The sequence below is a fragment of the Poecilia formosa genome, unplaced genomic scaffold (assembly GCF_000485575.1).
Source record: "Poecilia formosa unplaced genomic scaffold, Poecilia_formosa-5.1.2 Scaffold228, whole genome shotgun sequence".
Classification (NCBI taxonomy): Eukaryota; Metazoa; Chordata; class Actinopteri; order Cyprinodontiformes; family Poeciliidae; genus Poecilia; species Poecilia formosa.
The window spans coordinates 208,828-221,745 of NW_006800167.1; the positions used below are offsets into that span (position 1 = coordinate 208,828).

Here is a 12,918-nt window from a genome sequence, read left to right on the forward strand (position 1 = left end):
AAAAAACAGATGCATTATTAAAAACATTTTTGTACCTTTTTCAGCTTTCAAGAGTCTAATTTTGTATCCTAAACTTCTTGGTTGACTAAAAATAATCCACCTTTGGTCACTTGTCATTGTGCTGATTGAAATCAATTCCAAAACCTCCACTGCCATCAAGATCTGTGTGTGTGCATATTGAAGTGTTCAGTATTTTATGAGTCATTGATAGCCTAAAAAAATATTTTAGAGGGCAGGGGGATTAAATAACATCTCAAGATGAACATCTGATTTGGTGTTAAATTGAAAATATCCCACATGATTAAAATTATGTGATGGGTATTTAATGCAATCTGTTATGTGAATCCATCACTAAAGCAAAGTAAAACAGCAGGAACAAAAATGCCACAAAACGAAACAAAACAATGCTCCACCACAATGGACATCTTTTGTTTACTGCCAAATAATTTGTCATCTCCTCCCATGAGTGTGAGCTGCTCCCACTTCAAGTTCATCATGTAAAAATCCACATAATTAAGTTGCTAGTGATCAAAAATTGAGTTCCACTTATGAACGCGACACTGAACACGTTTGTTTTCTCTGTTTTGATTTTTTTTTTAAAAAAAAAGAAAAAAAAAAATCACATTCTAATGCTTACATTTGATCAATCAGGGCTTAAAAGGGATTTAGAGTATTAAATGATCCTTTTTAGAAATTTTACAAAACAGATGAATTGTGTAAACAGGATCTTTCATAGAATTTTATCACTGGCAAGCGATGTAGTTACTACATCTCATCAGTATGCTGAGTGGAGCCCCACACATCCAACACCTCTATTTGCAAAGAAGCCTCTGCAAAATCAAGCACGAGAGGTGAACTTGCTGCTTGATAACTGCCTGGAAATCATTCCACGGGAAAATGAATCATTGTTATTAATCCCTAATGAATGAGGGCATTTCTGGAACTATATTTTGAATTATTTGTTTTCTTTCGCCCCCGCTCAGTTTACAGTTTATTCTGCAGTGGTGTGCTTGACTGCACTCCAGCCATTCATCAAGCCACCGCTTTCCATTATTTGGTGCAGTCAGCTGAAACTGAGAAAGGTTTTTGGGGTGGTAAGCCTCATTCTTCCTCCACTAACTCTCTGTTCTCCTAAACAGAGATATTCTTCATACTGTTTCTCTTATGCAATGGCTCACTGGTCATTAGATGATTCGGTAAATTTATTTACACAGCTGGCTTTCATTATGCTTACATTTTCCAAAAATGCCCCACAAAAGCCTAATAAAATGGCACAAAGAGAGGAGCTATAAAGCCGTCCATGTAAAACCATACGTCAGTTTTTTCTTACCCCTCCCTCGAGGTGTAGCCTCACATTTTCTGCATACAGAATCAGACCACAAAGCAAACAGAATCAATAACATAAGTATCATATTCTTTGTATCTAATATTGCCCCAGCTCAGATTTCATCAGGCTATGGTCTGAGCTGCATTCTGATAAGAGCCAGAGCTCATCTGAGATGAAATGAAACAGTTTATTGCTAATGTACACTCAACTGATAGCCATTTTAAACATCTGTATTCATTTTTTGCACACTGCACCTGCTGCACAGACTTTATCCCTCGCAGAAAGAAGCGGCGTCTACATTTAGTCTGTGCCATGTGCTAGCTGACATCTGTTCCTATGGTTCCTCTTTAAAATCTAATCATTAAATATTTTGTTTACAGCCAAGATGCAATCTCCTCACCTGATTTACATTTTGACGTATTTTAGCAGTGCAGTAAATATTTGATTCATTGGAAAGTGTCACCTGATTCCGTATGAAAGTTAATGTCACCATAGAGATGTGTCAGCAGCATTCTAAATGTGTGAAGCACAGCAAACAGCTTGACTAATCTCATGTGTGCTGACATTGTGACTGATGATCAGTGTGCCGGTGGCCCACCTGAGTGTGGACTATAATCTCTTAGCTCATGGTGATATTGCCAGGTTCAGCTTTTACTGGAGTAGCCTTTTTCTACTTTAATCGAATCAGGTGTGTGTATATATATATATATATATATATATATATGTGTATATATATATGTATGATATCTTTTTGGATCATTGGGGAAACATATGTTTAATACAGCGGGATTGTTATTTTTATACTTCTGATCAATTCCTATGCATATTTGAAGTATGTACTCATTTAGGGACTTATTGTTTTCAAAATTCTGTTGTGCTTTTTTTACTTTGCTTTTATTGCAGATAATAAAAGCAAAGTACTTCATGAATTTCATTTGTTCAGGAAATATTGTAATCATTTCATTTTTGTGATGCATTGCAAATTGCATCACAGAAAACTAGCAATATTTTTTCTGTAGAAAATACATTTTAAAAAATGCAATTACTACTTTATTGGATGTTCAACAGAAACCATTTTAAATACGACACTGAACTATTTTACTTCATAGTTTTTGAATTGCAGCTTGGAAAAAAACAAACAATTGATGTTATTGCAATTACTAGCCCTTTTCCTTTAGAGATGGGGTCAGAAGTTTGTTTCTCAGCTGGACTGGGAACGCCTTGGGATTCCCAGGGAGCAGCTGGCCCAACTGACTGGGGAGAGAAAGTCTGGGTCTCTGTGCTCAGGCTGCTGGCTCTGCGATCCGACCTCAGATTAAGTGGAAGATAATGGATGGCAAATATCAGCACTTTTTTTAGATGAAGCAATACATCACAGTTTGTATCATTTTTAGCCTTGTCATGATATTTTTAAAATTAATTTCAGCAAAAGTTTTCATTAAATCTAAGATCTGGATGTTTTCTGGATCTTCCTTTCCTGGAAAACGTTTTTTATGCTCGTGTAGTGGCTGGGTCCATGCTCATTTTTAAAAATGACTTCATAGCCAAAGCTACTTTTAATTGCAACCAGTGTAGAGGTGCTGACTACCATTGGCTCGTCTTTTTAAGTAGTAGAAATTAAAAGGAGACGGAATGGGAATTTCTCTTTTAATTAATAGAGATTCCCATATAACCAGTAACTGTAGGAACTTTTTTTTAGGTAGTCATCTATATGTATTCCATTGTGACGGCACCAAATAAATATTTAAGCATAATCTGCTTTAACAAATCAGATTCCTGATTTTTTTTTTTTTTTCCTGAGTCTCACATTCATCCACTCATCCACTACTGTAGTCTCGCTTTCCTTAATACGCTTATTGACTCCGTTTATCTTTCTTTTCGGTCGTTGTGCTTTTTCTTTTTGATGCATTTTGCTTTGAGTTTTCCATCCTGATGCTTTGATATCCTGTTTGATCTATTTAAATGCTTCCCTTTTACAATCTGTCCATTTTGGTTGCACTTCCTCTATAAAGGTACAAACAATCTAAAAGGAGTTTTTTTTTTTTTTTCTTCCTTTCTACCATTTTGGCTGACAGCTCTCTTTTTAGGTCCATGTTTCCTGTCAATCATCCAGCTGTAACAGGTTCTCAATGTCTCCAAGAAGTTTAGGCATGTGGAGCTATTTAGTTTAGAAATGAAAATCATAAGATGAACACATTTTTCTCTCTTCTGAAAACATTAGTATAAAAATGAAGTGTAAACTGTTAGCTTAAATATTCAATTCTTGCATAGAGCTGTGGCATAATTTGGTTTCTTTTTTTGCTACAAAGTTATGCTTGTATCTCATGTCTTTTCTTTTTTTTTACTTTATTTTCAGATATTTACAGCCATGAAAAAGACTCCAACCATAGACATAATGTAGCAATCAACACATTTCAGTACTGATAGGGGGGAAATTATATGAGGGGGGGAATGATAATGCGACCATTTTTTTCATGAACTTATAGCATCGTTTTGAATGCAATAATGCATACTTAAGTTTTTTTTTCTTTTTTTTTGTTGCATTTTTGTGTATTTAACAGTTTTTATGTACAGACAAAATATTTCCGTAAAGTTTCTCTGTAAGTTCCACATTTCAAGTAGTTAGACCTATGCAGTCGAAGCAGGACGATACTCCCTCGTGGGCCATTTTTGTCATTTCGGAGGAGACGCTTGTAATCAAATTCTGACACTTCAAGCTGAATTCTGCCACATGTGTACAACCTAGTTGAGTTCTTGAGGCAGCATAGACCAAAAATATATGATTCACCTTTTTCACACTCATCAATTCATTCAGTGACCCTATGGATAGGGGCATTCTCATCCTGGAAGAGACCACTCCCATCAGGACAGAAATGTTTCATCACAGAGTAAAGGTGATCACAAAGAAAAAAACTGTATTGATTTGTCCTGACCCTACCTGGGAGCACAAATGAACCCAAACCATGCTATAGCAAAGAAGCTCTGCGTGATTCTGTTTCTTTCCTCTTTAATTTGTCACCGGTCTGTATGTAGGCAGTGGAGGTGATGATGAATCTTTGAAAAGATTGGAGCAGTTTGGAAAATGGCTTTGGAAGCCAATAGTATGAAAATGTCTATATTTTCACATAGGCTTGTGAGGGCAGCGGGGTAAATATGCAATTCCTTATATGATGTTAAATATTTTTTATTTAATTGTTATTTTTTAAAAATCAGTTCTCACATTGATATTAACGGGATTCTTTGTAAAAATAAAAATAAAAATAAAAAATTAGTCGAAAAAGGCTAATTTTGTTGACCATGATTGATTTGTGAAAGCAATAAAAACAGTAAAATATCCAAGAGGGTGAATATTTTTAGACTTTGATGTAGCCATTCTATTCCGTGGTAACTGGGTGAAAATGTAAGTCTGTTGCTCTGTGGAAGGTAAAGTTCTGCCCCAGTGAATCACAGAACTTCCTCTGGGATAAACCTGTATTTCGTTTACTCTTCCTCCCACAAACTCCAACTATCTTCCTTGTCTCTGCTGAAGCTTCGTATTGCTGCTAACACAATACTTCATGGTGTAGATCAGGGGTTCCCAAGCTATGGCCTGCGGGCTGGATCTGGCCCGCCTCCTCATTTGGTCTGGCCCCCTGAACAATACCAGAGAGCATTCAGTGTTATTTTTCATATATATGTGGATTTTTCTTCAACCACCAGGGGGGCTCTTGAGCAGATATGAAACTTAGTTTCCCTCAATGGAATATATACTAGTCAGTACCAGTCACCGTTTCGCTCACGGTTTTTTTCCATTTGCATTCTGGGTAAAAATCTATCTACAAACGCGAATATGTTGTCGGCAGTAATCCCCCCCCCCGGTCCACAGATTTTAAGTCTTGTAACCTTTTCGAATTATCCCATGTTTTTCATTTATGAATAAAGACTTGGGCAGAACTCTAGGAGATCTTGAAAGTATGAGTTGTTTTTTTTTTTTTTTACATAATTATTTTTTGAAGTTCCCCACGCTGTTATCCCTGATCCGTCTAATGTGTTTGTTCATAAATGTTCTTGCTGAGACTTGTTATAAAATACACACAATTAAAATCTATTCACTAAATGGATTTCACTTCAGAGTACCAACGTGAAGAGAGCTGAATACAAATGCATGCCACTCTTTTTAGATTTTTATGTTAAAAATGGCAAACTTTGTGTGATCCTCCTTCCACTTCATAATGTTTAATAACTTGATTTATATTGGAGGAATAAATAATAAAAAAAGAGATTCCTAAGAAATCTATTTAAGTCTATTTAAGTATCTAAGTCCCTTAAATACTTGATGCCAAAACAAATAAGAACATAAAGAGAGTTAACAGGTCTGATGGATTTATTTTCATTCACCGTTCATGGTCAAGCTTCCCCTCACCTCCAGCAGACGATTGGCTTCATCAGTACAATCTAGGTCAAGGAAGGTCTACAGATCTTTGGCTCTCCCATCGTCCTCTGCACCCATGTGTGAGTGGGACTAATGAGGCAGACAGTTGCTCCCCAAGCTGAAAGTCCCTGCGGTGAACTGTAGCACAGACAATGTCACCTTCAAATCCAGGGACGTAGGTGTACCCACAGAGAGCAGAGCAGATCTACAAAATCCAGAGGAACATGTAAATCTCCTTAGCTTGTCAGTCCTAAACAACCTCGACACAAATTCAAGAGCTCTAATGCAACTGTTGCTTCCTGACATGCTTAAAAGGGAGGATTTGGGTTTCAAAAAAAAAAAAAAAAATCACCTTCTTCTAAAGAGTATTAGTTTAAGACGTGATTCTGTAGCTAGGAAGAGTTTAATAAAATGCACACAGGATAAAAATACTCCTGCAATGTAATTAGGGGGACTTTTCTGAGACGACAAGTACAAATGTGGAATAAGAAGGTAAAATCCAGCAAGGCTGGGTGATTAGGTCTCATTTGGATGTATTGGGCACACTGCAACAAGCGGCTGTTCTGGGGCACGGCAGTCGCTTGGATCGAAGGCCCACAGTGTCTGGGATTATGTGTCAATTTACCACCCAGCTACAGATCCACACTCTGCAGCAGAACATGACTACCTCTAATTAGGCCATGCTACCAATTAGGTACTTGCAATAAGGCAACACAGAAGGCAGTCTGGGTGACTAACATTTACTATTGTCACGAGAAAAACTAACATCAGTCCTTTAGCCGCGATGGCAGTTTAAAGCTTTGTGTGATATTTTGAGGGAGAATATTGTAACTCGGAGTTGTTATGTTGGGGTGTAAAGAAAAGTTTGATTTTAGTTTTTAGTGAAAAGATATAATTAAAAAAATATGTTAACATGCAATATGTAACTGGCTCTTGTTATAGCAATTTTCTCACGCTGTGTTTTACAAATCCCACAGGTAGCCAGGGTCAGTTCCCCATCACTCAGAATGTGACGGTGGTGGAGGGGGGCACAGCCAACATGACCTGTCGTGTGGATTACAATGATAACACTTCCCTCCAGTGGTCAAACCCTGCACAACAAACTCTGTTCTTTGGGGACAAGAAAGGTGAGTGATATTTCCAAACATGAGGAAGTGGGGGGGTGAGGGAAGATGAAATGTTAAGCTGTGATAAATACGTCTGGAGCAGATTAAATTGCATCAGCATCTTTTCAAATTACTTTTTTAAAACTCTGAATGTTCGAATATGTCTGCGAGCACAGTTTGACTGAATACACAACAGACACGATAAAAGGGAAATGCATTCATTACTCCTAATGCCGAAGAAACTTTTCATGTTTTTTTTTTTTTTGCTTTTTTTTTTTCATCTTGTTGATGTCCCAGGGGGCAGACTGAGCAGGAATAGACTGTTTTTGTATTGCACTTTTGTAATCATGCAGCACTCACTGTGCTGTTTACAACATTGTAGTGCCTGTGGATGTTGAGATGATTGGTCTTAATTAGTGTCTATGCTGCCCTAAATTTGTATTGTTGTTTTGATATCGCTCTGATCTGGAAGTGGAGTGTTGCAACCTCGTGAAACATGGCCTCAGCTTGGATGAAACGTAACGCGCTCTCGCCAGCCAAATCCAATTTAAAGGTGACAAAAGTCTGAATTTGATAAATTAGAATTGGGGTGAAAGGGAGCGTAACAGAGGACTGGTCTTGTAAGGGTCGGGGTGCTCATCTATCAGTGTTTCTCACAGCATATTACCCATTTCATTTCTGCTGTTGCTGCTAATACAATATCATTGGTTCAGTGATTGAAGATGAACTTTCCCTTTGAATAACAATTGATGGGGAAAGGAAGATGCCACAGCAAACCAGGAGAATGAGAGTCCGTCTGGTTTGAAGAAATACTTTCCTCCCTCACAACTGATTGGATTTAGTAATGAGGTCTAAGGTGTTTTATTAGATGAAATTGCTTCCAAATACAATTAAATGAAACTTAACTGAATCTTAAACAGATCCTCTTGTGTGACTAGTGTGGGTGTGCCCTGAGGATGTGGACTTGAAGTAGAAATCAAAGAACAAAACCTATTCCTCTCCTAAACATATTATTCTATGTTATAGATTGAGGCAAGTTCATCTTACCCACGAGATAATTCAGAGTGCTTTACAGGAAATGTGCTTGCGTCGTGTCATTGACTTTACAGCAATCTTTCAGGCCAAGCATGCATGTAGCGGACTGTGGAGAAGAGAGGCTCCCCTTTAACGGGATGAAACGTCCAGCAGATCCTGGCTCAGTACAAGCGGTCACAACTGACTGGGGGTTTGAGAAGACAAAGCTGTATGAACATAAAAAAAAAGGAGACGAGAGAAAATAGGGAAGACATTCAGCAAAGGTCTCAGGGTCAGGAATGGAACCCAGGATGAGTGTGTAGAGAACTCTAGCCTCTGTACGGGGGCTCGCTCTACTTTTACAACACGCTGCACCCTTTGTGCTCTATTTTTAAGGGGAAGCCTTTATTTTTGCAACGTCTGTTTTATGAGAAGAGGCTTATTCTATTATAGACTTTTTGTGGTTGTTAAAATTCAAGCCTCAGTCCTTAACTACACATGGCTTTCTTTCATGCAGTGTGGTTTTTAGCCTCTTTGAGTTTGGTTGAGAGCTGAAATCTAACCATGCATTTTTAGGAGCAAAATATGTGTCTTTCCTGGAGGCGTTTGTGCTCCGTCCACTCACTGATGCATCCTAAGCACACAAAGGGTAAGAGACGTGCGAGTAGTATTTGATTTGAGATAAGACAAGCATATATTGAATAAAAGTCGCCCAAGAATGCAACCTTCAGAGACCCTCGAGTGTGATCTTTGTTCACTTGTCAAAACACACAAAGTTTCCCCTAGTGTAGAGAGGAAGAGCTGAACCAGTTTAGCACATTACCAGACAATTTTACCCACTTTTTCCACCAGGCACCATGAGATAATCAAAACTAGATGAGGGATGTTTCATAATTCCTCTTAGAAAAAACTCATAATCCTTGTTTGAGCTTGAAGAACAAAATGAATGACGCCACTTTGCTCATCTTGTTTAACAATTTATATTAGAGGGCAAACTCCTTTCGCTAAGCAACGACGATGACAAAATGAATGCTGTTAATAAGAGTAGAAGTTGACAGAGCTAAGTGCGGGAACATTTCCTCTCCATCTCCCACAGCCAAATAAAAAGCTTTATTGGCACAACAAATGCGATGCCTGGGAGGCGATCAGGAGAAAAGGGAGGCGTTGAATGACACAAGATTCATATGTAGAACAAAGTGGGACACCTGGAAAGATACTTCTGCTGTGCCAAATCACCAGTTAATTGCCTGGCATAGAGCTGCAACTATCCTCTTACTTGTTTTGGCCTCTTGTCGAGCCAGTGAAGAATGCTGCATTTAACCTCATGCTGACTTTCATTTCAACATGAAACTGTTGAGTTTAAGGCAGCCCTGTTCACTTTCTGTGATAAAAACCTGGTCAAGGATTGCTGTCACTGAGTAGATTAGATTATGGCGGCGATGATGCATTACCCTACTCTCAGTTTTAATATTTTAAACTATCTGTATCTGCTAGATACATATCACTTTTTCCTGTTGCTTCCAGTCCTTCCAGTGGGTAGTTTATCTGTCCATGTTATACAGTTGTTTTGAGTGACTATAACAGTCCCCTTCTGTCACTTGAGAAAGATTCAACACCAAAGGCTTTTTAACACTTTTAATGTGTGGTTCTATATGCTAATGAAATGATTGGGATTTATTTATTTTTTTTTTTTTTATCTACTTGATCTTATTCCCTCTAGCTTAGTATGAAAGATAAGGACAACGGCCGTGATGTGTTTTTCACGTTAAGAAAAGGTGAGAGTGAGGAGTTTTAACATGCTCTTTCAAATTTCCTTGGGACTAGTTTTCATTATATCTAGTCATATGATAACATAAGATAAAATTTGATCTTTGACTTGTCTATAATTTGTTCAATTTTGAACTAGTTGGCTATTTTTGCAAGCACAAAAAGTAGCTTTTACAACAGCTTCTACAACTTGACCAATAGAATAAATGGTCAGAATTACAACTCCTCTTCATCAAATAAGCAAAAAGATTATCTGTTGTTAAAGAAATTTATATTTTTAAAGATAATAAATTTTTCTTAAAAATAACAACCTTAGTGAACTTCTTGGTCACCAAATGCCATTGAATGTTAGGGTAGATGGTAAGTAGCTTAAAAGTGAGGCTGATTTGTTGACTTTAAAGGGGACCTATTATGCAAATTTTACTTTTTGCAAATTTTTTGTACTTCCATTTGGGTCTCGGCTGATTCTAGAAGCAGTCCAAGCACTAAAAAACAAAACCCACACAGGCTTTTTTTTTTTTTTTGTCTGGCCATCACAAGTGTTTTGTTGTTGACACATATTCCCTTCTTCTGCTTCTGGGTCTGTCTCGAAATCAAAGATGTATGGTTGTGCAATTGCACAACCAATTGCAATTGTTGTACAATTGGTTTTACAATCATTTTCACGTGCATAAAGTGCAAGTGTAAACATTGAGTTTGGGGGCGTGGCCAACAACAGCTTATTTCCGTTAAAGTGACAGACCCCTAAAACAGCTTATTCTGAAAGGAGTTCAAAATGATCAGAACTGATTGTGTGAAATCTCACTATCTGAGAATGATTTTTGTGCAAAAAACGTAATGCGTGTATTTTATATTGACTATAGACTCATGCCAACTAGTTTGGTCGGAAGGATGGTAGGTTCCCTTTAACCTACAATGCTGAATGAGTGACTTTCAACAGATTTCAGTTTGAATTGATATTTTTATCAGGTCAGATAAATTTTTACTTGAAGAATACAACTCCTCTGGAAAAGGAGTTTCAGCTGCAAGCAGTTGTGCCAGAGGCTGAAACTAGTGGTGACAAGGATGACTGTCAATCAATTTCTGTTTAGATTGTTTTGATGTTTTTTTGAGGTTTTCCATTCTAACGTACGTCTGCCAATTGTAAATTCTGTGTTTGGCTGCTCCTCAATTATGTGACATGCCAGAACAGCAGGCATAGAGATGTAATACAAATGCACTGCTACATTCATCCAACCCCTTCAAAGTGCACAAATGTATTGAGAACTCTTTTTTTTAAATTGGTGCTACGTTCACTACAGTATACCTCACTCTTTAAGCAGTATTTAAAAACAGACCTTGGATTACGCATTAGGTGCAGTGGAGCTCACTGCTGATCATTGTGACTGTCTTGGAGGTCCCAGTTCAATGCACAGTTGATTAAAAAAGAAAAAGAAAATATGTCTAAAGACTGAATAAGAAGTCTGTTTTGTAAAAGAGAAATGAAATGTTACCCTTTGTACACTGTCTTGCAATGGTACCTGCATCATTTCCAATCAAAACAAACTTCTTAGAAATGTAAGGAATACCAGAATTAAGCAAGTGGCCATTAAAGCTGATTGCACTAAAGAAGGATCATTTTGGTATCCCAGAATCAGCTTACCTTTCTGTCATTTTTATCATGTTTGAAAGAGTATTAACTGAGCCGAGATGCCACATGAGATCGTGGCTTAGAATTTCTCTGCATATTAATGTAACGGTCAAGATATTCCTCGTCTTATATCATGCCAGCTTTCTCCTTGGGCTGCTCAGTCTCATCCATTATGCATTTCCAATTCTAGGTTGAATGTGACCACCTCAGAGGTTCCAGATCACACCATGGCAAAGAGCTGGTTCCCGTACAGACTTGAGAAAACAGAGATAAATTACCGTAATAGTTGGGCCATTGCTTCCCTCATACATTAGGCCAATTAGTGGTCACTGCTAGGAACCACTGCTTTGGGGGGTTGCTCTAATAAATAAATAAAAAACGTAATTCAGACCATATGATTTTGTTGAATTATCCCTCCTTTAAGTCACCACTGTTGTGAGTTATTATTACTGAGCAGTACAAATGAGAACAGAACTGTCCTCTGCTGTCTTCATTATGATTTATTTCACTCTGGCTTCTGCGGGGAAAGGATCAAATTCTTGTGAGGCTATAGAGAATGGTAATGACTATTCAGAAGGCATACAGAATCTTTGATCAGATATGGTGAATATGAATAATACAATCATTAAAAACTTTTTGTGGGATTCAAGTGGAATGGAGATAGTTAATTTCATCAACACCGTGTGTTGCAATGTGGAGATGTCTAACTATTTAAACATTATATGCATATTGGAGATTTATGTCCAGCCCCAAAGTTACATCAACGTTCTTTATTACATTGTCCATTTCTCTATTTCAGTCCCATCTTTTTTTAGTTCATGGTTCATCATTCATGACATTTAATTGGGGAACTCGGAATGAATCATAAAGGTCACAAAGCAAAATTGATCTTAATTGGCTTGTTGTAATCAAAATGCTGTTATGTGCTAAATGAATGCTCTAATGTGAGCATTAAAACATTCATTAGCCTGAGAGAATGAAGGATAATTACCAAGGATGCAATTACAGGCATGAGCACCAGTAAAAGCACATTTAAATCGCAAATCTGGTGAATACACAACATTCCTTGTTGATTTTAAGTCTTTGAAAGATTTTTCACTGGTAGGAAGCCATGAGTTTGTTCCTTAAAGTGGTGTTTACTTTTCAGTTAATGTTTTTACAAGGAACAAAGATGCTGAAAAGGGCCTCATGGCCAGGGCTAATGTCTTCCTTAAAGGACTAATGGGCTTTTAAGTATAGTATTTCACTTCTAGCTTCACTGAAATGTGAATTTTCTATTATGGCACCGTGCACTCTGTGCTGACTGCTAATGTGAAGAACAACAAAACACCGGATCTTTTCTGACAATTCATTTTCATATATTATGTGTAATAACTTTTTAAAAATAACTAAGGATTCTGAATAATTTCAGGGTTCCTTGGGGAAAAGCCAACTTCTTGTTGTGTGTCTCATTTTACTTGTGACTCAGTTGTAAACACAATAAAGTTAAATAACATACAAAAGTTAAATGATTTTTCTTGTTGTGTGTCTCATTTTACTTGTGACTCAGTTGTAAACACAATAAAGTTAAATAACATACAAAAGTTAAATGATTTTTCTTGTTGTGTGTCTCATTTTACTTGTGACTCAGTTGTAAACACAATAAAGTTAAATAACATACAAA

General features: G+C 37.3%; 1 protein-coding gene and 1 long non-coding RNA gene across 4 annotated transcripts in view; both read left to right on the forward strand.

The window, feature by feature from the left end:
• Positions 1 to 12,918, forward strand: part of cadm2b (cell adhesion molecule 2b) — a 156,111-nt gene that overhangs the window by 112,284 nt on the left and 30,909 nt on the right. For all 3 annotated transcript variants that reach the window (XM_016679963.1, XM_007568604.2, XM_007568606.2), the window contains one exon: positions 6,716 to 6,865. In XM_016679963.1, coding sequence (XP_016535449.1) covers positions 6,716 to 6,865 — 150 coding nt within the window. The remainder of the gene's footprint in view (positions 1 to 6,715; positions 6,866 to 12,918) is intronic.
• Positions 8,746 to 12,915, forward strand: LOC107838233 (uncharacterized). The gene is made up of 2 exons (XR_001664301.1): positions 8,746 to 9,633; positions 11,446 to 12,915. It is a non-coding gene; the product is annotated as an uncharacterized LOC107838233 (long non-coding RNA).